General features: G+C 53.7%; 1 protein-coding gene across 4 annotated transcripts in view; it reads left to right on the top strand.

Moving 5' to 3' along the window:
• Positions 1–9,990: 9,990 nt before the first annotated feature.
• The window catches only part of CASKIN1 (CASK interacting protein 1), a 66,170-nt gene continuing 50,138 nt past the window's right edge, over positions 9,991–26,022 (top strand). For all 4 annotated transcript variants that reach the window (XM_029058497.1, XM_029058501.1, XM_029058500.1 and 1 more), the window contains exon 1: positions 9,991–10,194. In XM_029058497.1, the coding sequence (XP_028914330.1) occupies positions 10,101–10,194 (94 nt within the window). In that variant the 5' untranslated portion in view covers positions 9,991–10,100. The remainder of the gene's footprint in view (positions 10,195–26,022) is intronic.

Below are 26,022 nucleotides of genomic sequence, written 5' to 3' on the forward strand. Positions count from 1 at the left end.
GTCTCACCTCCCTCCAATCTATACTCATTCATTCAGTCGTATTTATTGAGCACTTACTGTGTGCAGAGCACTGCAGTAAGCATTTGGAAAGTACAATTCAGCAACAAATAGAAACAATATCTACCCAACAACAGGCTCACAGTCTAGAAAGGGGAGATAGACAACAAAACAAAACAAGTAGATAGGCATCATTCCCGTTTAGACTGTGAGCTCGTTACTGGGCAGGTATTGTCTCTATCTGTTTCCGAATTGTACATTCCAAGCTCTCAGTACAGTGCCCTGTACATAGTAAGCGCTCAAAAAATGCTAGTGAATGAATGAATCAATAGCTTCAAAATAGATAAATAGAACTATAGATATATACACATCATTAATAAAATAATACTAAAATAAAGCCCTCCCTGCTGCTGTCTCCCGGATCACCTTCCTGAAGTGTTGCATGACCCACATCAATTAAACAGTCAATCAATCAGTGGTATTTATTGAGTACTTACTATGTGAAGAGCACTGAACTAAGCACCTGGGAGAGTAAAAATACAGCAGAGTTAGCAGATACGTTCCTTGCCCATAACGAGCTCACACATCTCTCCTCTCCTTCCATTGGGTGCCTGGATCTCACCAAATCAAACAAAAACACCTCACAATCGATTTAAAGGCTGCCCACCATCTGTCCTCACCTTACCTATCTTCTCTCTTCAATCAATCTTATTACTTATTAATCAGCGTTATTTACTGAGCACCTACTTTGTGCAGAGAACTGTACTAATCACTTGGAAAAGTGCAATACGACAGAGTCGGTAGACATGATCCTTGCCCACAGCAAGCTTATGCTCTACGGGGGAGATGTTCACTAAAATAGCGGGTTGAGTGCTTTCAAGCCAATAATAAGGAGTTTCTGTTTGATGAGAAGGTGGAAGGACAAATACTGGAAATTCTTGAGGAGTGGGAAAACATGGACAGAAAGATTTTGAAGACAAATGAATGGGGCAGCAGAGTGAAGTATGGACTGGAAAGGGAGGTCAGAAAACAATTGCTGTGTTCAGTACTCTGAACTAAGTTCTTGAAAGAGTGTAGTAGAGTAAGCAGACAAAATCCCTGCCCTCAAGGAATTTACAAACATTAAAATAAATTACGGCTAGGGGGAAGCAACTGAGGAAATAATAATAATAATTATGATAATGGTATTTGTTAAGCACTTACTATGTGCCAAGCACTGTTCTAAGTGCTGGGGTAGATACAAGGAATCAGGTTGCCCCACGTGTGGCTCAACTCTATGGAGGGTGGGGTGGGGTGAAGGGACTAGACTCCAGTGCCATAAATCAATCAGTAATATTTATTGAGCACTTACTGTGTGCAGAGCATTGTACTAAGTGCTTGGGAGAGTACAATGCAAGAGAATTGGTAGGCATGTTCCCTGCTCACAGCGAGCTTTCAGCCTAGAGGATAAACGTCCCAGAAGGGAGAGTAGGGTAGGGAGATGAGAGATTAGTCAGGAAAGACTTTCTGGAGGAGATATGATTTTAGTGGGGCTTTGAAGGTGCAGAGTGGTGGTCTCTTGCATATGATGGGGGAGGGAGGGCCAGGCCAGAGGGAAGATGTGGTCAAGGGGATGGCAGCATGAGAGATGAAATGGAGCCACAGTGAGTTTGGCATTAGAGGAGTGAAGTGTAAGGGCTGGGTTCTAGTAGGAGATCAGACAGGTAGGGTAGGAGGGAGAGAGCTGATCCAGTGCTTTAAAGCTGTTGGTAAGGAGTTTCTGTTGGATGCAGAGGTGGATGGGCAACCACCGGAAGTTTTTGAGAAGGGAGACACTGGCTGAGCATTTTTTGATTTCTAAAAATGATCTGGGCAGCAGAATGAAGTATGGACTGGAGAAGAGAGACTGAGGCAGGGAGATTGCCGAAGAGGCAGACGCAGTAGTCAAGGCGGGATCTGATAAGTGCTTGGATCAGTGTGGTAGCACTTTGGGTGGAGAGGAAGGGAAGGATTCTAGAGATATTTAGAGATTAGAGGAGTAAATCTGTGGGTTGAGTTGTAGTAGGAGACAACTTCAGCTTCTATTCTAAAACAAACTCCACCCCAGCTCCTTCTCACCACTCTCTTTCAAACTCCTCAAACGAGTTGTTTATACCCAGGGCCACCATTTTCTTTCCTCCAACTCTCTCCTCCACCCCCTGCAATCTGGCTTCTGGCACTTCCACTCCACTGAAATTGCCCTCTCTAAGGTCATCAATGACGTCTTCCTTGCCAAATCTAATGGCTTCTCCTCCATCCTAACCCTCCGAGACCTCTCAGGTGCTTTCGATACAGTGGACCACCCCCTTCTTCTGGAAATATTATTGAAACTAGGTTTCTCTGACACCTTTCTTCCTGGTTCTTCTTCTATCTCTGCAGCCACTCATTCTCGATCTCTTTCACGGACTCCTCTTCTGCCTCCCAACCCCTAAGCGTAGAAGTCCTTCAAGGCTCAGTTCTGGATCCCCTTCTATTCTCCAGCTACTCCCACAGCCTTGGAGAAATTCTCTCTCATAGCTACAACTACCATCTCCATGCAGATGATTCCCAAATCTCCTTCTCAGCCCCGATCTTTCTTCTCTGCAGTCTCACATTTCCTCCTGCCTTTAGGACATCTCTACTTGGATGTCCCGCCAAAACTTCCAACTCAAACTGTTCGAAGGTGAACTTTCCTCCCAAACCCTCTCCTTTCCCCTACTTTCCCATCACTGTTGACAACACCACCATCCTCCTCGTCTCACAAGCCCACAACCTTGGCATTATCCTTGTCTCATCTTTCTCTTCCAACCTGCGCAGGCAATCAGTCACCAGAGCTTGTCGGTTCTGTTTTCAAAATATCTTCTGGTAATCCACCCCTTTCTCTCCATCCAAACTGCTAACACGCCCAACCAACTACTTCTCCTATCCTGCCTCAATTACCCCATCGGCCCTTTCTCTGACCTCTTCGTCTCCTGTTTCTCCCCACTCCAGTCCAATACTTCACTCTGCTGCCTGGATCATTTTTCTAAAAAAAAGTTCAGTCTACATTTTACCACGCCTCAAAGATCTCCAACGGCTGCCCATCCCTCTCCTTACCTCTGGCTTTAAAGCACTCAATCGCCTTGTCCCTTCCTACCTTAACTTACTGATTTCCTACTACAACACAACCCACACCCTTCACTTTTCTAATGCCAACCAACTCACTGTACCTCGATCTCATCTGTCTTGCCGTAACCCCTTTGCCCCCCCCCCCCGCCTCTATCTGAAATCCCTCCCCCTTCAGTGCTTTGCAGACAGTAAGCACTCAATAAATACGACTGAATGAATGCATGCATGCATGAATGAATGAATATCTGACAGAACACTGCTCTCCCCACCTTCAAAACTCTACTAAAATTATAACTCTTCCAGGAAACCTTCCCTGACTAATAAGAATAATTATGGTATTTGTGAAGCGCTTACTATGCTCCAGGCATTGTACTAAAGCTCTGCGGTGGATACAAGCAAATTGGTTTGGACAGTCCCTCTCCCATGCGGGGCTAACAGTCTCAATCCCCATTTTATAGATGAGGGAACTGAGGCACAGAGAAGTGAAGTGACTTGCCCAAGGTCACACAGCAGACAAGTGGTGTACCCACCCTATTGTGTCACCTGTGCAGTTTTTTTTCCAATGGTACTTGTTAAGTGCTCACTATGTGCCAAGCACTGTATTAAACACTGGAGTAGATACAAGATAAGACTGTAAACCCGTCAAAGGGCAGGGACTGTCTCTATATGTTACCGATGTGTACATTCCAAGCGCTTAGTACAGTGCTCTGCACATAGTAAGCGCTCAATAAATACTATTGAATGAATGAATGAAGATAAAGGCTGAACAGAGTCTCTGTCCCACATGAGGCTCACAGTCTAAGTCAGGGAGAGTAGAATTTAATACCCATTTTCCAAATGAGGAAACTGAAGCATAGAGAAAGTGACTTGCCCAAGGTCAAACAACTGACTAGTGCTGGAATCAGGATTAGAACCCAGGGCCTCTGAATCCCAGGCCTGTGCTCTTTCCACTAGGTCACAGATCCATGTCCCTTAAGCACTTTGATACTCAACGCTACTCCCATCCCATGGCACTTCGGTCCATATTCTGAAACTCTCCTGCCTCCCCTATCTGTAATTTATTTTACTGTCTTCCATAATAATACTACTAATAATACTAATAATAATTTTTGTTAAGCATTGATTATGTGACAAGCACTATACTAAGCACTGGGGTAGATACAAGATGATCAGGTCCTACATGGGGCTCACGGTCCAAGTAGGAGGGAGGCCATGTATTGAATCCCCATTCTGCAGATGAGGGAACCGAGGCCAAGAAAAGTTAAGTGACTTGCCTGAGGTCATGCAGCAGACAAGTGACAGAGCTGGGATTAGAACTCAGTTCCTCTGACTCCCAGCCCCGTGCTCTTTTCACCAGGCCACAGTATTCCTCTAGACTGTAATATCCTTGTGGGCAGGGATCGTGTCTTCTGAGATTGTTGCACTCTATTTTCCCAAGCGCTTAGTGCAGTGCACTGCCCACAGTAAGTGCTCAGTAAATACCACTGACTGAGTGATAGACAGAAAAGACAACTCCCAGAGAAATACCCACAATATTCTGGTCCCTAGAGACAGTCCGTTGTCGGGTGTCCTTCCTGCCGCCTCCCTCATCTCCTAGAGAAGCAGCCTGGCTCAGTGGAAAGAGCACGGGCTGGGAGTCAGAGGTCATGGGTTCAAATCCTTGCTCTGCCACTTGTCAGCTGTGTGACTTGGAGCAAGTCACTTAACTTCTCTGTACCTCAGTTACCTCATCTGTAAAATGGATGTGAAGACTGTGAGCCCCATGTGGGACAACCTGATCACCCTGAATCCTTCCCAGAGCTTAGAACAGTGCTTCACACAAAGTAAGCGTTTAACAAATGCCATTATTATTATTATTATTATTAGCTGTACTCAGCAGGATAAGATACAGAAAGCTAACGCTTTTCAGTTCCCCTGGCAAGGAGCATTCCTATGGTACATTCAGCTGATCCCTGACCTTGGCAAGGCTGTGCAGAGGCTGTGGGGAGGAGAGGAGGAGGAGAAGGGGTAGGGGAGAAAGTCAGATGACACGAGGCTGCCCAGGGAGGGAAGTATCATTCTTTAGGTCCAGAGAAGCGTTCCATTCTGGTAGCTTCTGGGTATTAAGTTTGCGTGTAAATGTTCCTGTTTTTTGTTGGGTTTTTTTGCCAGATCATTTCTGGGCTACTGTTTTCTATCAGCTCCAACTGATGTAGTTGGTTCCTGGCTTTTCCCAGACTGGACTACTGTAGAGACATTAAGCCGTTGGTAGAAGTGGGAACCAGAGTCGCTCACAGACAAGATGGGGGTCCATTGGACCCCCGAACCCACCCGGATTGCCCAAGGGGCCACAGAAGCTGGATACACGCCAGATCCCGCCTTGTTAATCGATCAATCAATCATCTAGACTGTAAGCTTGTTGTGGGCAGGGAATGTGTCTGTTATAGTGTTGTGTTGTACTTTTCCAAAAGCTTAGTACAATGCTTTGCACACATAAATGCTCAATAAATATGACTGATTGATTGCATCAATCCTGTTGATTGTCTACTCTGTGCAGAGCACTGAACTGAGTGGCTGGGAGAGTACAATAGAGTTGGCAGACATGATTCCTGCCCTGAAGGAGCTGATAGTCTACTGTGTGCAGAGCACTGTACTGAGCACTTGAGAGAGGAGTTAGTAGACACAGTCCCCGCTCTTTGGGAGCATGGAGTCCACTGTGTGCACAGCACTGTACTGAGTGCCTGGGAGAGTAAAATAGAGTTGGTTGACATGTTTCCTGCCCTCAAGGAACTTACAGCCTACTGTGTGCAGAGCACTGTACTGAACACCACTTGATCTGAAGACCCAGAGGAGTTTGAGCTTTAATAACTGTGGTATTTGTTAAGCACTTACTATGTGCCAGGCATTGTACTAAACCCTGGATACAAGCAAATCGGGTCAAATACAGTCCCCGTCTCAAGTGGAACTCACAGTCTCAATCCCCATTCTCCCGATGAGGTAACTGAGGCCCAGAGAACTGAAGTGACTTGCCTAAGGTCACACAGCAGACAAGTGGGGGGAGCCGGGATTAGAGACTATGACCTTGTGACTCCCAGGCCGGTGCTCTATCCACTGTGCTATGCGGCTTCCCTGAGCTGGCTGCCACCCAGTCCAGAAACTGGGCTGATGTTTACAGCTGGACTGGTGTTTACAGCTGCGTTGATGTTTACAGCTGGGCTGATGTTTGCAGCTGGCTCTCTTTGCTCCGCTCTGCCGGACCCTCGGGGGACACCCGAGAGTGCTCAGTTACTAAGGACGGGGCAGGGGCCTTGGAGACCAGAACTAGTCCTGTGTGTGTGTGTGTGGATGTGTGTGCAAATGTGTTTGTGCATGCGTGTGTATGTTCGTGGCCTGGTCGTATGTTTGTATGTATACGTGGCAGGGGTGTGTATTTGTGTGCATATGTGTGGCATGGGTGGGTATTTGTGTGTGGTGGCAGGGCATGCGGCAGGGATGTGTTTGTATTCATTTGAGTGGCATAGGGGTGTGTGTACGTATGTGGTGGGGCAGGTGTTTGAGTGTGTATGTGGCAGGGGTGTGTGTGTGTGTGTGTGTGAGAAAGAGGTGTGTGTTTGTGTGCATGTGTAACAGTGGTGTGTATCTGTGGGTGTGTGTTTTTGGCAGTGTGAGTTGGCTGAGAGCTGGGAGGAGGAGCTCGTTGCTGGCATTTCCCCGGGTGTTAGCACTGGGGGGTGACCAGATGCTCCCAGCGGGTTTCCTGACTCTGAGTGTGTTACAAGAGGGAGCTTGGGCGTGAAGAAGAGGGGGGGACTTCCGGGCCAGCTGTGCGGGTGGGCACAGGGCAGGGCGGGAGGCTCCGGGTCAGCTTGGCTTCAGGGATGGCCCTCACTGGTCTACGTGGTGGGCACCCGAGCCCAAGCCCTTTCGGCCCCAGGACCCGCATGAGGAGGGGACAGAAGGAGACCCCGAATTCAGAGGCCCAACTGGCCACGGCAAACCCTTCTTGAATCACCGTCTGACCTAGGTTGGCTTCGACTCACAGGCCCTTGTCCCCGGGTCCAAGAGGGGGAGCCAGGACTCGCAGGGCCCTGCCGCTCCGTAGACAGAAGAGTGGGGTGGGTGGGCGGGAAGCCCGTGGGGAGGATCCGACGGGGGAGAAGGAGCACGGGGAGTCAGTGGGCAGGGCTGAGATGGGGGCATGGGGTGTCAGTGGGCAGGGTTGAGACGGGGGCACGGGGCGTCAGTGGGCAGGGTTGAGATGGGAGCAACGGGCAGGGTCGGAAGAGGGAGTCGGGAACATGGGGGACTGGTAGATAGGGTCAGAGGAGGGATTAGGGAACCCAGGAGGCCAGAGGGTGATCCAGGCCCTTTTCCTGATCCGTGTCCATCCTGACTGGGGCCCCGGGGGGGCTGGGCCGCCCGGCGCAGCTGATGAGGAAACAGGAAGGCCTTGGACACGTTCACTTCCCACCGTTCCAGGCGGGGGAGGGGGAGAGGGGGTGGCGGAAATGCCAGCAGAGCCCAGAACCAGAGCTGGGTCGGGGGAGGCGGCTCCTCCTGGGCCCCTTCCCTCCAGGGACCATAGGAACTGAGCAGCTTCCCCCTCCCACCTGACCCTCCTGCGTCCCAGCACAGGACAGCTTGGCAGTAGGCCAGGAAGTGTGTGTGTGTGTTGGGGGGGGGCCCCACGTGTATTTTGGGGAATGAAGAGAGGGTCCCTGGAGACAAACAAGAGAGCCTGAGGAAGGGGAGAAACTTAGAATGTTGCGCCCCCTCCCCCCTGCCCAACTTCATCAATGTCCTGCCCGGATCCCGACCATGCCCAAGCCCCATGTCCGGAGAACACTCTGTCCTGGGCCGGAGATGGCTGTCCACGTGGGAAGCCGACCAGCCAGGGGCCCCTGTCCTGGGGGAGGCTGGATCGCTGGGGCGGAAGGGGGGGTGTCTCTGGGAGAGGAGGGCCTCTGGGAGGGGGACTTCTCCCCCCCATCCATTGAGCCTCATTTCCTTACCTTGACCCATCCCCAGCACTTCTTTCCACTCCCAGCACCACCCCCAGGCCCCCAATGCCCCCTCGAGGTTTGGCCCCTCTACCCTCAGTGCCCCAGTCCTCCCCCAGCGCCCCCCAGAATCCCTCAGTGCCCCAGTCCCCACCCCAGCGCTCCCCCGCCCCCCCCAGCACCCCAGTCTTTTCCCAGTGCCTCCCAGTCTTCTCCCATCACCCATCATGGCCCTCTCCTCCCCCAGACTTGATCTCTGGGGAGCCCGGTCAGGAGAGAAGGTGGATGGGGGTAGGGGTGGAGGCCCGAGAGCAGGAGATGTGGGAGCAGGGGACTCCTGACCCACACAGTCCTGTGGGTCTGCAGCCCCTTCCTCTCCCCCTCGGCCCGGGCACCTCAGTGCCCAGACGACGATCGGCTGCTCCCACATCTGCGTTTGAGGCTGGGGGTGGTTTCAGGCCCCCCACCCCCACTTCCACCCAACAGATTCATTCATTCAGTCAGTCATATTTATCGAGTGCTTATTGTGTGCAGAGCACTGTACTAAGCACTTGGGAAAGTACAATTCAGCAATAAAGAGAGACAATCCCTGCCCACAAGGAGCTCACTGTCTAGATGGGGGGAGACTGACGTCAATACAAATAAACAGGCGTGAAAGCAGCATGGCCTTGTGGCAAGTACACGGGCTTGGGAGTCAGAGGACATGGGTTCTAATCCCAGATCTGCCACTTGTCTGCTGTGTGACCTCGGACAGGCCACTTCACTTCTCTGTGCCTCTGTGACCTCATCTGTAAAATGGGGATGAAGATTGTGAGCCCCACGTGAGTCAACCCGATTACCATGTATCTACCCCGGCTCTTAGAACAGTGCTTGGCATGTAGTAAGCGCTTAACAAATACCACAATTATTATTTATTATCATTATTACTAAGGCATCAATTGAAGTGAAATGCTTACTATGTGCCAAGCACTGTTGTAAGCCCTGGGGTAATGAGGTTGTCCCACCTGGGTCTCACAGTCTTCATCTCCATTTCACAGATGAGGTCACTGAGGCCCAGAGAAGTGAAGTGGCTTGGCCAAGGTCACGCAACAAAGTGGCAGAGCCGGCATCAGAACCCAAGTCCTCTGACTCCCAAGGCTTTGCTCTTGCCACTAAGCCAAGTATGGATGCTCAAACAGCTGTCTGGAAGAGGGGCTGTCAGGGGATGGGAGCGGGGCAAGGGGGAGGGGAGGTCGGGGGCGGCGGGGCTTTAGGAAGCGGGGTGGAGGGCCGGGGTGGTCGAGGGCCGGAGGGCCGAGGCCACCGGGGTCTCAAGGGGCGAGGGTCCTCGGGGGAAGGGGAGCGGGGTGGGGGGCCGAGGCAGGGCGCAGGGCGCAGGGCGCAGGGCTCAGCGCGGAGGGGTGCCTTTGGTTGGCGCAGAGCCCCGGGGGCTTTCGGGCCCCGCACCGACCCCAGACCATCCATCCATCCATCCATCCACCCATCCATCCATCCATCCATCCATCCATCCATCCATCCATCCATCCATCCATCCATCCATCCATCCATCCATCCATCCATCAATCCCCGAGCTCTGCGGCGGCCCCGCCCCCGCCCCGCACCCGGGGCCCGCTGCAGCTGCCAGGGGCCGCCCGGTGCCCGCTGCCCGGTGCCCGGAGAGGAAGAAGAAGCCCCCCGCCCCTGCAGGAGACCTTGCACCTCCCGCGGCTCCCCGCCGCCCTCAGCATCCCCTCAAGCCCCCCTCGGAGACCCCTCCCCACCTCCCAGAGGACCGCCCCCCGCCCCCCCGCCTCCCGACGTCGAAGCCCCGGGGTCCCCCTCGCCCCCCGTGCCATCCTCCCTGCGGCCCCGCCCCCTCCCCAGCCCGGTGACGCGCTCCCGCCCCCCGCCCGCCCCCCGCCCGGCTGAGCCTCTGACGGGCGGCTGCGGGAGCCGGAGCCTCTCGGAGCCGGGACCGGGACCGGCGCCGGGACCGGCACCGGACGGGGCCCGGGCCCGGACTCTGGGCCGCCCCGCGCCATGGGCAAGGACCAGGAGCTGGTGCAGGCGGTGAAGACGGAGGACGTGGGCGCCGTGCAGAAGCTGCTGCAGAGGCCCAGGCCGGGCAAAGCCAGTGAGTGCGCGTCGCCGGACCCCCCCGGGACCCCCCCGGGACCCCCCCGGGACCCACGTCCGGGGCGCGGATCCTGCGGGGGCTGCGGGGAGGGGGCGGTGGCCGGCGAAGGCGGGGGGGACGCCGTGAGGGTCTGGAGGGGAGGGGAGGGCGGTGGGCCCGGCCGGGACGCCCCCCGGCCTTCCCCGCTCCCCCGCATTTCGGCCAGAGGAGGGCCGGGACGGGAGCCGGCAGGACCGGCCGGCACCCGCATCCCCCCGCAAACACACGGTCGCCCCCCGCCCCGCACAGCCGCACGGCCCCGCGCCGGCCCTTATTGCCACGCACCTGCCCCAGCCCCCTCCCCCGGCCCCGGCTCCGTCACCAGAGCTGCCCGGCGGGCCGGGCGGGGCTGGGGGGAGGGCGGGGGAGGGGGCTCTGCGGAGGAGACCCCCCCCTCCCCGTCCCGGGGGGCGGCCCGCGAGGAAGGTGGGGGCGGGGTCCCGGGGCAGCGGGCCGACTCCGGCGCTGTCCGGTCCCGCCGGGTCCTGCCCCCCAAGCCCGGGCCCCACCCCGAGGCCTCCTGCGCGCCCCGGAGCCACGCGAAACCCCCGCCTCCCCCAGCTTCATCATCCACGCCGAGCACCCTTCCCCCTGGCTCCACCATTCCCGCCGAGCACCACCTCCACGACTCCGTCATCCACGCCAAAGGACCGACCGCCGCCCCCCGTCCCCATCAGCCTCGCCGAAACGTCTTCGGGCTCCACCATTCACGCCAAACCCCGTCCCCCCCACTCCATCATCCACGCCAGAGCATCCTCGGGCTCCACCATCCGCGCCAAACCCCGTCCCCCTACTCCATCATCCAGGCCAGCGCATCCTCGGGCTCCACCATCCGCGCCAAACCGTCCCCCCTCACCGATCCGGCTCCATCATCCATGCTAAGGGCTCCAGCTCCATCATTTATTTCCCCAGGCGCTCACTCGTCCGCTACCCGCCCCCTGACCCGCAACACACACAAACACACACACACATACACGCCCACACACAAGTGGCTTCCACTTGGGGCCCAGGGGAGGGGTCGGGAAACAGTTTCGGCTAGTGGCCCAAGGCCCGGGGCCTCGCCGGGAGGTGCAGAGCGGACACTGGGGTTTGGATGAACCATGGGGTCCAGGGGGGTGTTTCGGACTCCGTGCCCCCTCCTCCGTTAAGCCTCCCCGGGTTTAATGGTAGCTCCAGAATACTACTACTATTATTATTATTAGCGATAATAATAATAGAAGTCCCCTAGAGTCCACTGACCAGCCTCGTCCCTCAGGGAGTTGGGAGCGCGGAGGGAGGGCGGCGTTTTCTGGATGAAGAAATGGAGGCCCAGAAAGGGTGAGCAGCTTGTCCGTGGTCACACAGCGGCGTCCAGGCCAGGACACTCGGGGGTCAGGTTGGACTTGAGGAAAAGCTCCCCGCGCTGTCCTTCTCTCCCTCGCCCCCTCTTCCCCCACCCCCAACCCCAGGACAGGCCCACGTTTCTGTAATTTATCACCCGACGTGCTGCGCAGAGTTAGCACTGTGGGCAGGGCCTCGGCCAGAGGCCCGGCGGGGGCTGACCGTGAGGAGGAGCCGGGGGCTGGGGGAGACGAGGCCGGGGACCAGACCGTCCCAGGGGACGGAGGGAGGATCAGTCGTCGCCGGCGGCGGAGCTGAGCCTCTGATCCCGGCCTGATCCCGGGCTCGGCACCAAGGGACTCTCCGCAAGCTCTCCGCAAGCTCTCCGCTCTCCTGGGGGCAGAAGGGAAGCGGGGAGGGTGCAGCTTCTTGGACCGTGCGGCCTAAAGTGTGCAGGCATCCGTGTGATTGGGTGTGTGTGCCGGTGTGTGTGCTCTTCAGTGTGCCGTGGGGGTGTGCATTACTGTGATTGTATGTGCTCGTCCACGAATCTGTGAATTAGTGTCACATTGTATCTGCCCCCCGTATGTGCATTAGTGGGACTGAGAGCGTGAGTGCATACATTAGTGTGACTGTCGATGTCCCCTAATGCTTGTGCATGAGTGTGACTGTGTGTGTCTTTCCCTGCGACTGCGTGTGTGTCCGGTTTGTGGGCGTTAATGAGACTGTGTGTGCGCGCATCGATGTGACTGAATGTGTATTAGTGTGATTGTCTGTGCCCATGTGTTCGTTAGTGGGACTCAAAATGTATGTGTGCATTTGCGTGTCTGTGAATACTAGTGAGAGCCTGTGTATCTGTGGCATTGGTCTCTGGTGATTGTGTGTGTGTCTGATAGAGCCTGGCTGTGAAGGGCAGTTGTGTCTGGAGTGTACAACCGAGTGGGTGGTGGGTGGGTGTGCGTGTGTTAGGCAGCTCTGTTAGTAGCTGCTGGATCTGACCCTCCTCTGGGTGAGTTTTAGGTGCTCTTCTGGGTTCAGAGCAGGCCAGCTTCCTGGTGTGTGTGTGTGTGTGTGTGTACATGTGTATGCTGTGTGTGCATGTATGTGGCATGTGTGGATATGTATATGAAAGTATGTTTCCAGGTGCCCTCACATGTCCCTTCTGCAGGAGGATCTCCTGGCAGAGGATGGGGGGCAGGGAGAGGAGGGGGCTTGTCTGGGGCAGGGGTTCCTTCCAGAGGAGGTCCAGAATGCTCTTATTCAAAGACTGTCTGGGCCCTCTGGGGGGCCTCCACTCCCACCCCCTTCCAGGTGAGACTTCCCTTGTCCTCCCCCCTTGGGGAAACTGAGACACAGAGAAGTGCAGGGTCCCCCAGACTCTCCTCCCTCTGGCCTGGAATTCCCCCACAACCACTTCACATAGAGCAGACCAACATTCTCCCCAACTCCAAAGCCCTTCTAAAATCCCGTCTCCTCCAAGAGGCCTTCCCCGACTAAACCCTCATCTCCCCAACTCCCTCTCCCTTCTGCGTCACCCTCGCATTTGATCTGTGCCCTTTACACATCTGCTCGTCCCTCCACCCTCAGCCCCCCAGCACCTGGAATTTATATCAATGTCTGTCTCGCTTTTAGACTCTACGCTCCTTGAGGGCAGGGATCAAATCTACCAATTCTGTTATACTGTTCTCTCCCAAGCGCTTAGTACAGTGCACTGCATAAAGTAAGTGCTCAATAAATTCCTTTAATTGACTGACCCAGCCTCCTAACTAGGGTTTGTCTCTCCTCTCTGTAGACCCAATCCCATACGCATAAACGTACACAAACACATACACATGGGTGCTCCTATTTCCTCTTTCCATAGATGTACACACCCACTCTCTCTCTCACACACACACATGCACTCAGATACTCCCCTCTCTGTAGACACAGTCACCCACAACACATACGTTGTGGGCAGAGATTGTCTCCATTTTTTGCTGAATTGTACTTCCCAAGCGCTTAGTACAGTGCTCTGCACACAGTAAGCGCTCAGCAAATACGATTGAATGAATGAATGAATACACACACATTCAGGCACTCCCCTCTCTGTAGGCACAATTACATACACACTCACATTCAAACACACCCCTCTCTGTAGACACTCTCAGACACACACATATGCTCTCCTATCCATAGATCAATCAGTAATAATAATGATAATTATGATGATATTTATTAAGCACTATGTGCCAGGCACTGTATTAAGTGCTGGGATGGATACAAGCCAATCGAGTGGGACACAGTCCCTGTCCCAAGTGGGACTCATTTTACAGATGAGGTGACTGAAGCCCAGAGAAGTTCATTCATTCATTCAGTCATATTTATCGAGGGCTTACTGTACGCAGAGTACTGTCCTAAATGCTTGGGAAGTACAATTTAGCAACAGAGACAATCTCCACCCAAAACAGGCACAGTCTAAAAGGGGGGAGACAAACATCAAAACAAGTAAACAGCCATCAGTGGCATCATTATAAATAAATAGAATTATAGATATATACACATCATTAAGAAAAATAAATAGAATTATAAATATGTACATATATACACAGTGCTGTGGGGCGAGGAGGGGGGTAGAGCAAAGGGAGCAGGTCGGTGCAATGGGGAGGGAAGGGGGAGCAGAGGAAAAGGGGGCTCAGTCTGGGAAGGCCTCCTGGAGGAGGTGAGCTTTCAGTGGGGCTTTGAAGGGTGGAAGTGTGTTAGTTTGGCGGATGTGAGGAGGGAGAGCATTCCAGGCCAGAGGTAGGATGTGGGCCGGGGGTCGACGGCGGGACAGGCGAGAATGAGGCACAGTGAGGAGGTTGGCGGCAGAGGAGCGGAGTGTGCGAGCCGGGATGTAGAAGGAGAGAAGGGAGGTGAGGTAAGAAGGGGCAAGGTGATGGAGAGCTTTGAAACCAATAGTGAGGAGTTTCTGCTTGATACGGCGGTTAATAGGCAACCACTCGAAATTTTCCTGTGGGGGGTGTGACGGGTTACACAGCAGACAAGTGGCGGAGTTGGAATCAGAACCCATGACCTTCTGACCCCCAAGCCCGTGCTCTATCACTATGCAATTTTATTTATTTGTATCTATTTCTGTCTCCTTCACTCTAGATTGTGCACAGGGAATGTCACTCTTTATTTCTGTATTATAATAATAAGAATGATGGTGGTATTTGTTAAGCGCTTACTATGTGCCAGGCGGTACTTTCCCAAGTGCTTGGTAGAGTGCTCTGCACATAGTAAGCACTCAGTAAATACAATTGAATGAATGAATGGGGGCCGGGGGCCGGGGGCAGAGGGTCACCAGATGCAGGGTGCCAGCGAGAGGGGGCTAAGTGCCAGGGCCAGGATGCTGCCAGGTGCACGGGGCCTGGGGCAGGGGGCAAGGGGCAGGAGGCTGGTGCCAAAGGCAAAGGGCCACTAAGAACAGGGTTTTGGGTGCTGGGGGTGGGGTGGCATTGGGGGCAGGGGGACACCAGGGGCAAGGGAAGGGGTCAGGGGCTGTTGCCCCCCGAGGCCACGTTGGCTTGGGAGCTCCGTGGAGTCAATAATAATAATAATAATGGTATCTGTTATTATGGTATTTGTTAAGCAATTACTATGTGCCAGGCACTGTAGTAAGCGCTGGGGTAGATATAAACTAATCAGATTGGACACAGTCCATAGGCTCACAGTCTCAATCCCCATTTTACAGATGAGTTAACTGAGGCACAGAGAAGTTAAGTGACTTGCCCAAGTTCAAACAGCAGGCAAGTGATGGCATTTGTTAAGCGCTTACTATGTGCAGAGCACTGTTCTAAGCGCTGGGGTAGACACAGGGGAATCAGGTTGTCTCACGTGGGGCTCACAGACTTCATCCCCATTTTACAGATGAGGTAGCTGAGGCACAGAGAAGTGAAGCGACTTGCCCACAGTCACACAGCTGGCAAGTGGCAGAGCCGGGATTTGAACTCATGACCTCTGACTCCAAAGCCCGGGCTCTTTCCACTGAGCCACGCTGCTTCTCTAAGCAGTGGCCGAGCTGGGAACAGAACCCAGGTCCTTCTGACTCCCAGGCCTATGTTCTACCCATTCGGCCATGCTGCTTCAATAAGCAATATATATATATTTATATATACACACACATATTTTCATATATATATGCATATACTATATATAGCATATATAGAAGCATATATATTCATAAGCCTATACTATATATAGCATATATAGCATATATATATAAGCATTATACTAAGCATTGGGGCAGATACAAGATAATAGAGTTGGGCACAGTCCCTGTCCCACAAGGGTTTCTCAGTCTAAGGAGGAACAACAACACATATTTAACCCCCATTTACAGGTGAGAAAACCAATTCACAGAAAAGTGAAGTGACTTGTCCAAGGTCATAAGCAGTCAGGTGTCAAAGCTAGAATGAGAACCTAAGTCTCCTGACTCCCAGGCCCAAGGTCTTTCCAGCAGGCCATGCTACTTTTCTACTAGGCTATATTGCTTTTCCAATCAATTAATCAATTGAGTGCCTACTGTGTGCAGAACACTGTACTAAAAGCTAGGGAAAGTGTAATATAAGTAGTAGGCAAGATCTCTGCCCTCTAGGAATTTATGAACTAGCTAGTGAAACCTACCTCACCTCCCTTCTCTTCTTCTACAGCCCAGCCCACACACTCCGCTCCCCTGCCGCTAACCTTCTCACCGGGCCTCTGTCGACCTCTGTCCCACGTCCTCCCTCTGTCCCAGAACGCCCTCCCTCCTTACCTCCGCCAAACTAGCACACTCCCTCCCTTCAAAGCCCTACTGAAAGCTCACCTCCTCCAGGATGCCTTCCTGGCCTGAACCCCCTTTTCCTCTGCTCCCCCTCCCCTCCCCCTCACCCCCACTCGCTCCCTCTGTTCTCCCCTCCTCCCCGCCCCACAGCACTTGTGTGTATATGGGTACGTATTTATAATTCTATATTTTATTGATGTGTATATATCTATAATTCTATTTATTCATATTGATGCTATTGATGCCTGTTTATTTGTTTTGATGTCTGTCTCCCCCCTTCTAGACTGTGAGCCCGCTGTGCCCCGTTGTCTCTATTTGTTGCAGAATTGCACTTTCCAAGCGCTTAGTACAGTGCTCTGCACACAGTAAGCTCTCAATAAATACGATTGAATGAATGAATGAAAGATGAAAATAAGTTACAGGTAGAGGGAAGCAATAGAATTTAAGGATATGGACATAAATAAAAGGGGTGGGGGTAAGTACCCAAGTGTCTAGATGATATGGAGGTAATGAGGTGTAAGTTGGGAGGGATATAGGGTGGGGAGAAGAGCTATTATTATTATTATTATTGGAGTATTGTTATATTACTACTTCGAGCGGCATTCCATTGCTCACCGATGCTCAGCTTCTGTCCCACTCTGACCTCCAGCTCTTCTTCTGCTGTATTTGGACCTAGCCCATCTTGCACTTAGCTCTAAGCAATTGCAATCTCTTTGGGTAGGAACATTTATCCTAATGAGGTATACATATATGTAAAGCGTGTACAATTGGCAAGCACGGTGCTAAACTCGGGTGTAAATTCAAGATGATCAGATCAGACGTAGTCCTTGTCTCCCACGAAGCTCAAAATCGAAGAGGGAGGGAGGGCAGAGATTTTTATCCCCATTTTACGTCGGAGGCGACCGGGCCCCAGGGCAGAGAAGCAGCATGGCTCAGTGGAAAGAGCCCGGGGTTGGGAGTCAGAGGTCGTGGGTTCTGATCCCGGCTCCGCCACTCATCAGCTGTGTGACTGTGGGCAAGTCACTTCACTTCTCTGGGCCTCGGTTCCCTCATCTGTAAAATGGGAATGAAGACTGTGAGCCCCACATGGGACAACCTGATTAGCTTGTATCAATCTAGAACAGTGCTGGGCACATAGCGCTTAACAAAAACCATCATCATCATCGCTCTCCCAGCCGGTCAGTGGCCGAGCCAGGACCCGGCCCACTCTACCCCTTTTTCAGAAGAGGAAATCGAGGCCCGGAGAGATTGCGTGGCTCGGCCGAGTCGGGAGGGTACCGTAGGCCACTGCCGGTCCCCCCCAGGCCCAGACCCTCGCCCCCTTGGGGGGCTTCCAGTCGGTAGCCTCGCCTTCAGCACATGCAGCATTTCTGCTTGCTATTTCAAGGCATTTTATCCACCTGGATAAATCATTCATGATGCCGATGGCTCTGCAAATGCTAATACGCTCTCAGCCCGCCCCATACCCCTCCAGGCCGGAGTTGGGGGTGGTGGGGGAGGTGGTCTCCTGGGGTCCTCCGGGGCCCCCTGATTCTGTCTCCCTTGCCTCCCCTCCCCACCAGCCCCCCGTGACTGCCTGCTGCACACACACGTGATCACACGTGATCACGCATGTGTCCCCCTCCCCACCCCCCTTGGCTGACCTCGTTGCAGACGGATCCGCAGTTGGCTCCTCCCTCGCAGGGGGCTGGGCCTGGCGGAGGGGGCACACAGACCCCCAAGACCGAGACCCAGTTCTGACCGCCGCGAGCAGTGGGCCCCGATGGGTCCAGCTGTTAGCCTTCGGGGGGCGAGGGGGGACCCTGGAGCCTCGAGCTCTGGGCCTGCGGCCCTGGGAGGGGGCGGATTCCGGCCTGCAGCATCCTTGGGGAGGGGGCGATTGGGGAAAACAGGTGCTGTGCTGTGCGTGGGGGGAAGCAGGGAGGAGGGGGGCCCCTGCCAGGCCACGGCACCAAGGACCCCGACCCGGGGGCCACTTCAAGGGCATCATGCCAATCCGGATTCTTCATGGGCTGGAGGGGGGCTGGGGGTAGCTGGGAGGGGCCGGAGGGCAGGGGGGATGGAGGGGGGGTGCTGGAAAGGGATGGAGGGAGGGGGCTGGAGAGGGATGGAGGGAGGGGGCTGGAGAGGGATGGAGGGAGGGGGCTGGAGAGGGATGGGAGGAGGGGGCTGGTCCAGAGAGATTTTGATAGCAGGGGCAGTAGTGGGGCTGGAGAGCTTGTGGGGGGGCTGGTGGTGTCTGGAGGCTGGGGGGAGGGGGCTAGAGGGGTGGGTGGAGGTTGGTCCGGCAGAGGGCCGGAGAGCTGGGAGGGTGGGCTCAGCGTCCCCCACGGTCTCGCTGCCCCCAGCCAGGGGGGTTCTTGCCAACTCGGAGCCATCTTGTCTGGGCCAAAGGCACAGAGGGAGAGGCAGAGAGAGACCAGGCAGGCAGAGTCAGGTACTGACACAGAGAACGAGACCAGCAGAGGTGGGAACAGCAGAGAGTCAGAGAGACAGAATCAGAAAGGGGGGAGAGTCAGGGAGATTGAAAATCAGAGAGAGGGAGAGTCAGAGAGACAGAATCAGAGAGAGGGAGAGACAGAGAGACAGAACATCAGAAAGAAGGAGGGACAGACAGAGAATCAGAGAGAGAGGGAGAAAGAGACAGAAATTCAGAAAGAGACAGAAAATCAGAGGGAGAGACAGAATCAGAGAGAGGGAGAGACAGAGAATCAGAGGAAGAGAGAGACAGAAAATCAAAGAGGGGGTCAGAGAGCAGAGAATCAGAAAGAGGGAGAAATAGAGGCAGAAAATCAGAGTGAGAAAGAGAGAAGGAGAATCCTAAACAGAGCACAGGAGGGGAGAAACCGATAGGCAAGAGACGGAATCAGAGAGGAAGTCAGAGACCAAACAGAGACAGAAGGAGACAGGGAGCGAGAGAGATGGAAGAAGAGAGTCAGAAACTGAAATAGAGACTGAGAAAAGGGAGAGCAGGGGTGGAGGAGACTGAGGATGACAGAGTGCGAGACAGAGAGAGATCGTGAGCGAGGCAGAGAGAGACAGCAAGGCAGAGAGAAAAAGAGGAGAGAGACTCAGAGAGACAGCAGACAGACAGACGGACCAGGCTGGCTCCCTGGCGGGTCATCTTAACTCAGCTATCCGGATCGCATCTGATTCATAAACGGTTTAATAAATCAAATTGGAGGAATCCCTTCATGAATTAACTCAGTTTCCATGGCAACGCCGGGAGCCCTGGTGTAAGGTGGAAGTTGGGTTTGCTTCACCAGGAGCTCGGGGAGGGGCTGGCGGTGCTATTGGGGTCAACAGGCACTGGACTGTCCGGCGGCCAGGTGGGGGGTCAGAGAGTGGCTGGGGGGTGGTCATCCAGGCCATTCCTCTGTTCCCCGGGCAGGGTGGCCCTTCTGGGACTTCAGGCCCATGAGTGTGGGCCAACCGGGGGGGGTGTGGGGAAACTCTCCAGCTACCTGCAGTGTGTATGCCCTTCCCTACATCCCTGCTGCTACAGCTTGAGGCCATCTCTCCCGGTCCTGCCAGCAGTGGGATGGGAAGTCAACGGGGCAGTAGTCACTTCGGAATCACCCCACAGCTGGCTCTTTCCCAAGATGAATAGGCCCAATTCTGGGGATTCTGCTCATGAGTCTTCCCATTTTACTGATGGGGAAACTGAGGGCCAGAGAGGGGGCGGTGCCTTTCCAAGATTCAGCACAGCAGGGCAGTGGTGTGAATCGGAAGGCAGCTGTGAATCTGGGGGCCGATGTTCCCTATCTCTTCCAAATCCCATTTCTTGTTAGGATGAAAGTGGAGGGCAGGGTCTCCAGGGGTCATTTTCCCCCAATTCCTTTCTTCTCCTCACCCCTTCCTCTCTGCCTGGATCTCTGACCCCTCTTGGAAGCAGCCCCCCACCCCATGTCTGTCCTACCACTCTGTTTCTTCCAGAAATGGGGTTGGGGTCTCCAAGAGTGAATGATCTGTGTGCGTGTGTGTTTGTGTGTGTGACTGAGAGACTGTGTGGGTGAGGATGTATGTGAGTGTGTTGTGGTATGTGTGTAACTGGGTGAGTGTACCTGGATTGCCTGTATGTGTGTGTATGCATGTGTGTGCGTGTAGGGGCTGCAGGTTTGATGACTAAACAGCTTTGCTGCGTGAAAACTGCAGTCCGGGTTTCTGGGCTGTTGCTGCAGCCAGGAGGCCTCCTCCCGAGCCCTAGGCGATGCCCGGCCTGGCTGGGGCGGGGCCGAGGAGAGGCCTGGGGCCGGGGCTGGGTCAGGGGTGGGGTCCCATGGGTTTGTGACTAGGACTGGAGTGGAGCTGGGCTGGGAAACAGGCTTCTCTGGGGGAATTGGGTTGGGGGGACGACGACAGTCCAGAGTGACCCAGCTGGGGAAGACCCTGACACTCAACCCTACAGCAGTCTCCCTTCATTCATACCACCCGGGTCCACAGCCCCCTCTTCCTCCGTCTCGACTGCAGGACGGTACTGTCTGGGGTTTCCCGCCCTGGCCAGGACCCCACTCCCACAGGCCCCTTCTTGATTGTCTTCCCTTCCCCCTGTCAGGGTAATAATAATAACTCTGATATTTGTTAAGCTCTTATTATGTGCCAGGCACTGTACTAAATGCTGGGGAAGATACGAGGTAATCAGGTTGGACACAGTCCCTGTCCCACTTGGGGCTCAAGATGAGCTTAGAACAGTGCTCGGCACATAGTAAGCGCTTGACAAATACCAACATTATTCTCGTTATATCCCGGCTAGACTACTGTGTCAGCCTTCTCTCTGACCTCCCTTCCTCCTCTCTCACCCCGCTCCGGTCTATTCTTCACTCCGCTGCCCGGCTCATCTTCCCGCAGAAACGATCTGGGCATGTCACTCCCCTTCTTAAACAACTCCAGTGGTTGCCTATCGACCTCCGCTCCAAACAAAAACTCCTCTCTTTCTACCGCCCACCCCGCACGCTCCGCTCCTCTGCCGTCCACCTCCTCGCCGTCCCTCGGTCTCGCCTATCCCGCCGTCGACCCCCGGGTCACGTCCTCCCGCGGTCCCGGAACGCCCTCCCTCCTCACCTCCGCCAAACTGATTCTCTTTCCCTCTTCAAAACCTTACTTAAAAATCACCTCCTCCAAGAGGCCTTCCCAGACTGAGCTCCTCTTCCCCCTCTACTCCCTCTGCCATCCCCCCTTTACCTCTCCGCAGCTAAAGCCTCATTTTCCCCTTTTCCCTCTGCTCCTCCACCTCTCCCTTCCCATCCCCACAGCACTGTACTCGTCCGCTCAACTGTATATATTTTCGTTACCCTATTTATTTTGTTAATGAATTGTACATCGCCTTGATTCTATTTAGTTGCCATTGTTTTTACGAGATGTTCTTCCCCTTGACGCTGTTTAGTGCCATCGTTCTTGTCTATCCGTCTCCCCTGATTAGACTGTAAGCCCGTCAAAGGGCAGGGACTGTCTCTATCTGTTGCCGACTTGTTCATCCCAAGCGCTTAGTACAGTGCTCTGCACATAGTAAGCGCTCAATAAATACTATTGAATGAATGAATGAATTATGATGACGATGATGATGATGTAACTGAGGCTCAGGGAAGTGAAATGACTTGTCCAAGGTCACACAGCAGACAAGTAGCAGAGCTGGGATTAGAACCCAGGTCCTTCTGACTCCCAGGCCCGGCTCTGTCCACTAGGCCAGGATGGGTGGCTGAACAGGCCGTCCATCCCACACGCCAGGCCCAGTTGCCCAACCAGCAGGGCCCTGAGTAGCCTGGGGTCAGGGCGGGCTCCTGAACCACTTCCTGCTTCCCCTGCACAGCTCCCTCTGACTCCTTCTCTGCCTCCTCCTCCTCCTTACATCCTCCTCCTCTTCGCATGCTCATCTTCCCCTCCTCACATGCTCCTCCACCCTCCACTCTCCTTCCCAGCCTAAGCTCAACGTTCCCCAGTCACCCAGTGAAGCAAGTAGGGGCACCCCAGCAGCCTGGGGAATGAACACCGATCTATCGCTGGATCACTGGGGGAGTCCCAGCAGCCCTGGGGACTGAGCATTGATCGATGGATCACCGGAGGATCCCCAGCAGCCTTGAGGAATGAGCACCGATCGATGGATTATTAGATGAACCCCAGAAGGGCTGGGGAATAATTGTTTTCCCGCTGGATAAACTAATAGCTGAGGAAGCCAATGGCCAGAGGAGCAGAAGCAGCAGAGTTGGGATTGGTCTCTGGAAACCTGGATGCCAGGGCTGAAGCCCAGTCTTTGGGGTTAGAAGAAAGGGCCTGGGTGGGGGTAGCAAGATGACATCTATGGTGATCTTGGGGTCCGACCTCTCGCCCATATCCTACCTCGGGTCGGAAACACCCGTCCTCCTCAAATCCAACAATTATTTTCTCCCCCTTCAAAGCCTTATTGAAGGCCCATCTCCTCCAAGAGGCCTTCCCTGACTAAGCCCTCCTTCCTCTTCTCCCTCTCCCTTCTCCCTCGTTCTGACTTGCTCCCTTCATTCATTCCCCCCCACCCAGCCTCACAGCACTTATGTACATATCTGTCATTTATATTAATGTCTGTCTCCCCTCTAGACTGTAAGCTCATTGTGGGCAGGTAATGTGTCTATTTATTGTTATATTGTACTCTCCCAAGCACATAGTACAGCGCTCTGCACACAGTAAGCGCTCAATAAATATGACTGGATGAATAAAAGTCGGGGTGAATGTAAAGGTTGGACTACTGATAGCGGAGTCAGGAGTTGTCCTTGGGTCAGGGGTGACTGTTTCAGAGACAGAGAGACTGTATTCTCAGTTTGGTGGGAAAGGGTCCTTAGAAAGACTTTCTCTCCTGGGAACAACTGTCCAGGTGTGGCTTGCCAAACAGGACTGGGGCAGAGGGCGGAGGCTGCAGAGGAGGCTGTGGACGAGGACGTGGATGGGATGGAGCCCTAAAAACTGTCAGTCCCTGAGGGACAGGGTCCATGTCTAACTCCCACTTGTGTATTCTTGCCCAGCATCTGGAAGTGCTTAGTGAATTTTATCTTTACTTCTGTGGTCTGTGGAGGGGATGGTGGATGAGGTTGGGGTTGCAGATGGGGACATGGATGTGATGGGGCTGTGGATGGGACTGAGGGTGAGGCTGTGGACAGGGCCGTGGTCGGGGCCGTGGATGGGGATGTGGGTGGTGACCTGGACGTGGATGGGGCTCTGGACAGGGATATGGTTGGACCAGTGGACAGAGCTATGGATGGGGATGAGTATGGGGACATGGATGTGGATGGGGCTGTGGAGGGAACTAAGGGTGAGGCTGTGGACAGGAAGGCGGTTGGATCTGTGGATGGAGCTAAGGACGGGGATGAGGATAAGGATGGGGACAGGGATGTGGACGGGGACTTGGATGGGACTGTGGATGAGACTGAAGGTGAGGCTGCGTGTCTTAGTAATAATAATAATAATGATGATGGTATTCGTTAAGCGCTTACTATGTGCCAAGCACTGTTCTAAGCACTGGGGTAGATACAAGGTAATCAGGTTGTCCCACGTGGGGCTCACAATCTTAACCCCCATTTTACAGATGAGGTAGCCGAGGCACAGAGAAGTTAAGTGATTTGTCCCAAAGTCACACAGCTGATAAGTGGAGTAGATGGGATTAGAACCCATGACCTCAGACTCCCAAGCCCTTGCTCTTTCCACTAAGCCTTGCTGCTTCTCCACTAAACCATGCTGTTTCTTAGTAGATAGAGCATGGGCCTGGGCATCAGAAGGACGAGGATTCTAATCCCAGCTCTGCCACATGTCTGCTTGGGCAAATCACTTCACTTCTCTGTGCCTCAGTTACCTCATCTGTAAAATGGGGATGAGTGTGAGCCCCATGTGAGACAGGGACTGTGTCCAACATTGTCTACCCCAGTGCTCAGAAGAGTGCTTGGCACATAGTAAGTTCGTGGCTCAGTGGAAAGAGCCCGGGTTTGGGAGTCAGAGATCATGGGTTCGAATCCCGGATCTGCCACTTGTCAGCTGTGTGACTGTGGGCAAGTCACTTAACTTCTCTGTACCTCAGTTACCATCTGTAAAATGGGCATTAACTGTGAGCCTCACGTGGGACAACCTGATTACCCTGTATCTACCCCAGCGCTTAGAACAGTGCTCTGCTCATAATAAGCGCTTAACAAATTCCAACATTATTATTGTCTGCTGTGTAACCTTGGACAAGTTGCTTCACTTCTCTGGGCCTCAGTTAACTCATCTGTAAAAGTGGGGATCAAGATGATTGTGAGCCCCATGTGGGATAGGGATTGTGTCCAACCATAATTGCTTGTATCTACACTAGTGCTAAGTGGCGGAGCCGGGATTAGAACCCATGATCTTCTGACTCCCAGGCCCGAGCTCTATCCACTATGCCATGCTGCTTCCCATGGGATTGAGGGTGGGTCTGTGGATAGGGACGTTGTGGGGATGGGGCTCTGGACTGGGATGGGAATGGGACTGTGGACGGGGATTTGGACGGGGAAGTGGATGAGCACAGAGACGTGGATGGGGTTATGGATAAGGCTGTGGACAGGGACACTGATGTGTTTGGGGCTGTGGATGAAGACATGGGCCTGGATGTGGACAAGGTTGCGGCCGAGGCCGTGGATGTGTATGGGGACTTATGGGGGGCTGGGGTGGGGATTCATTCATTCAGTGGTATTTATTGAGCATTTCCCGTTTGTAGAGCACTGTACTAAACACTTGGGAGAGTACCATATAACAATAAACAGACACATTCTGGATGGGTCTGTGGATGGGGCCTTGGATAAGGCTGCGGGGTTTCCCATGCTGGGAATTTGTTGGACCTCCTGAGTCCCCTCACCTGTCCAGGGGTGGAGGAGGGTCAAGGTGACTTTTGGAGGACCAGGCCAGGGAAGTTGCTTTCTTGCCTGGGTGGAGAGGTTGAGGTGAGAGGGGTTGGGTAAGAAAGATGTTGCTTTCTGTTGAGTTCCACTGTCAGGGAGAGGGCATGGCTGAGGCTGGGCTGGGGACGACTGAGGTTGGACTGTGCATGAGGGGTGTGTGTGTGTGTGTGTGTGCGGTGAGTGTATGGTATATAACCGATATGGGTGTGGTATATGTGCATTTATGTGTGGAATGCGTATGGGGTGAGTGTACATCATTGTGTGTATATTTATGATGTGCATATTTGCCCTGTGTGTGTTTGATATAATGTATGTGTTTGCAATGTGTGTGTTTATGGTGAGTGTGTTCATGTTGTGATGTGTTTGTGGTAAATGGCTGGTATGTGTTTATAGTGTGATCTGTTTGTTTGTTCTGTGTGTATGGTATGATATGTCATTGTGGGCAGGGAACGTGCCCATTTATTGTTGTTTGTACTCTCCCAAGCGCTTAGTACAGTGCTCTGCACACAGTAAGCGCTCAATAAATACGATTGAATATGTGTTTGTGATGGGTGTGTATGGTATTTTCAGGGTGTGTATATGGGGTGATGTGCATGTGTCTGTGATGTGTGTGTATGCTGTGCTTGTCCCTGGCGCTCACTCAGAAACCTCCTTCACAGCCCTCCCTCCATTTTGGTTTCATTTCCCCCATCCCCAACCCTTCTGTCCGACTGAAATTTCACCCGCAGCCACCTGCCACTGCGGGCCTCCCCCGCCCCCGCCCTCCCCTAGCACCCCACCCGCCTCAGCACCCTTCACTCCCCTCAGTCACCA

Source organism: Ornithorhynchus anatinus, chromosome 2, assembly GCF_004115215.2.
Source record: "Ornithorhynchus anatinus isolate Pmale09 chromosome 2, mOrnAna1.pri.v4, whole genome shotgun sequence".
NCBI lineage: Eukaryota > Metazoa > Chordata > Mammalia > Monotremata > Ornithorhynchidae > Ornithorhynchus > Ornithorhynchus anatinus.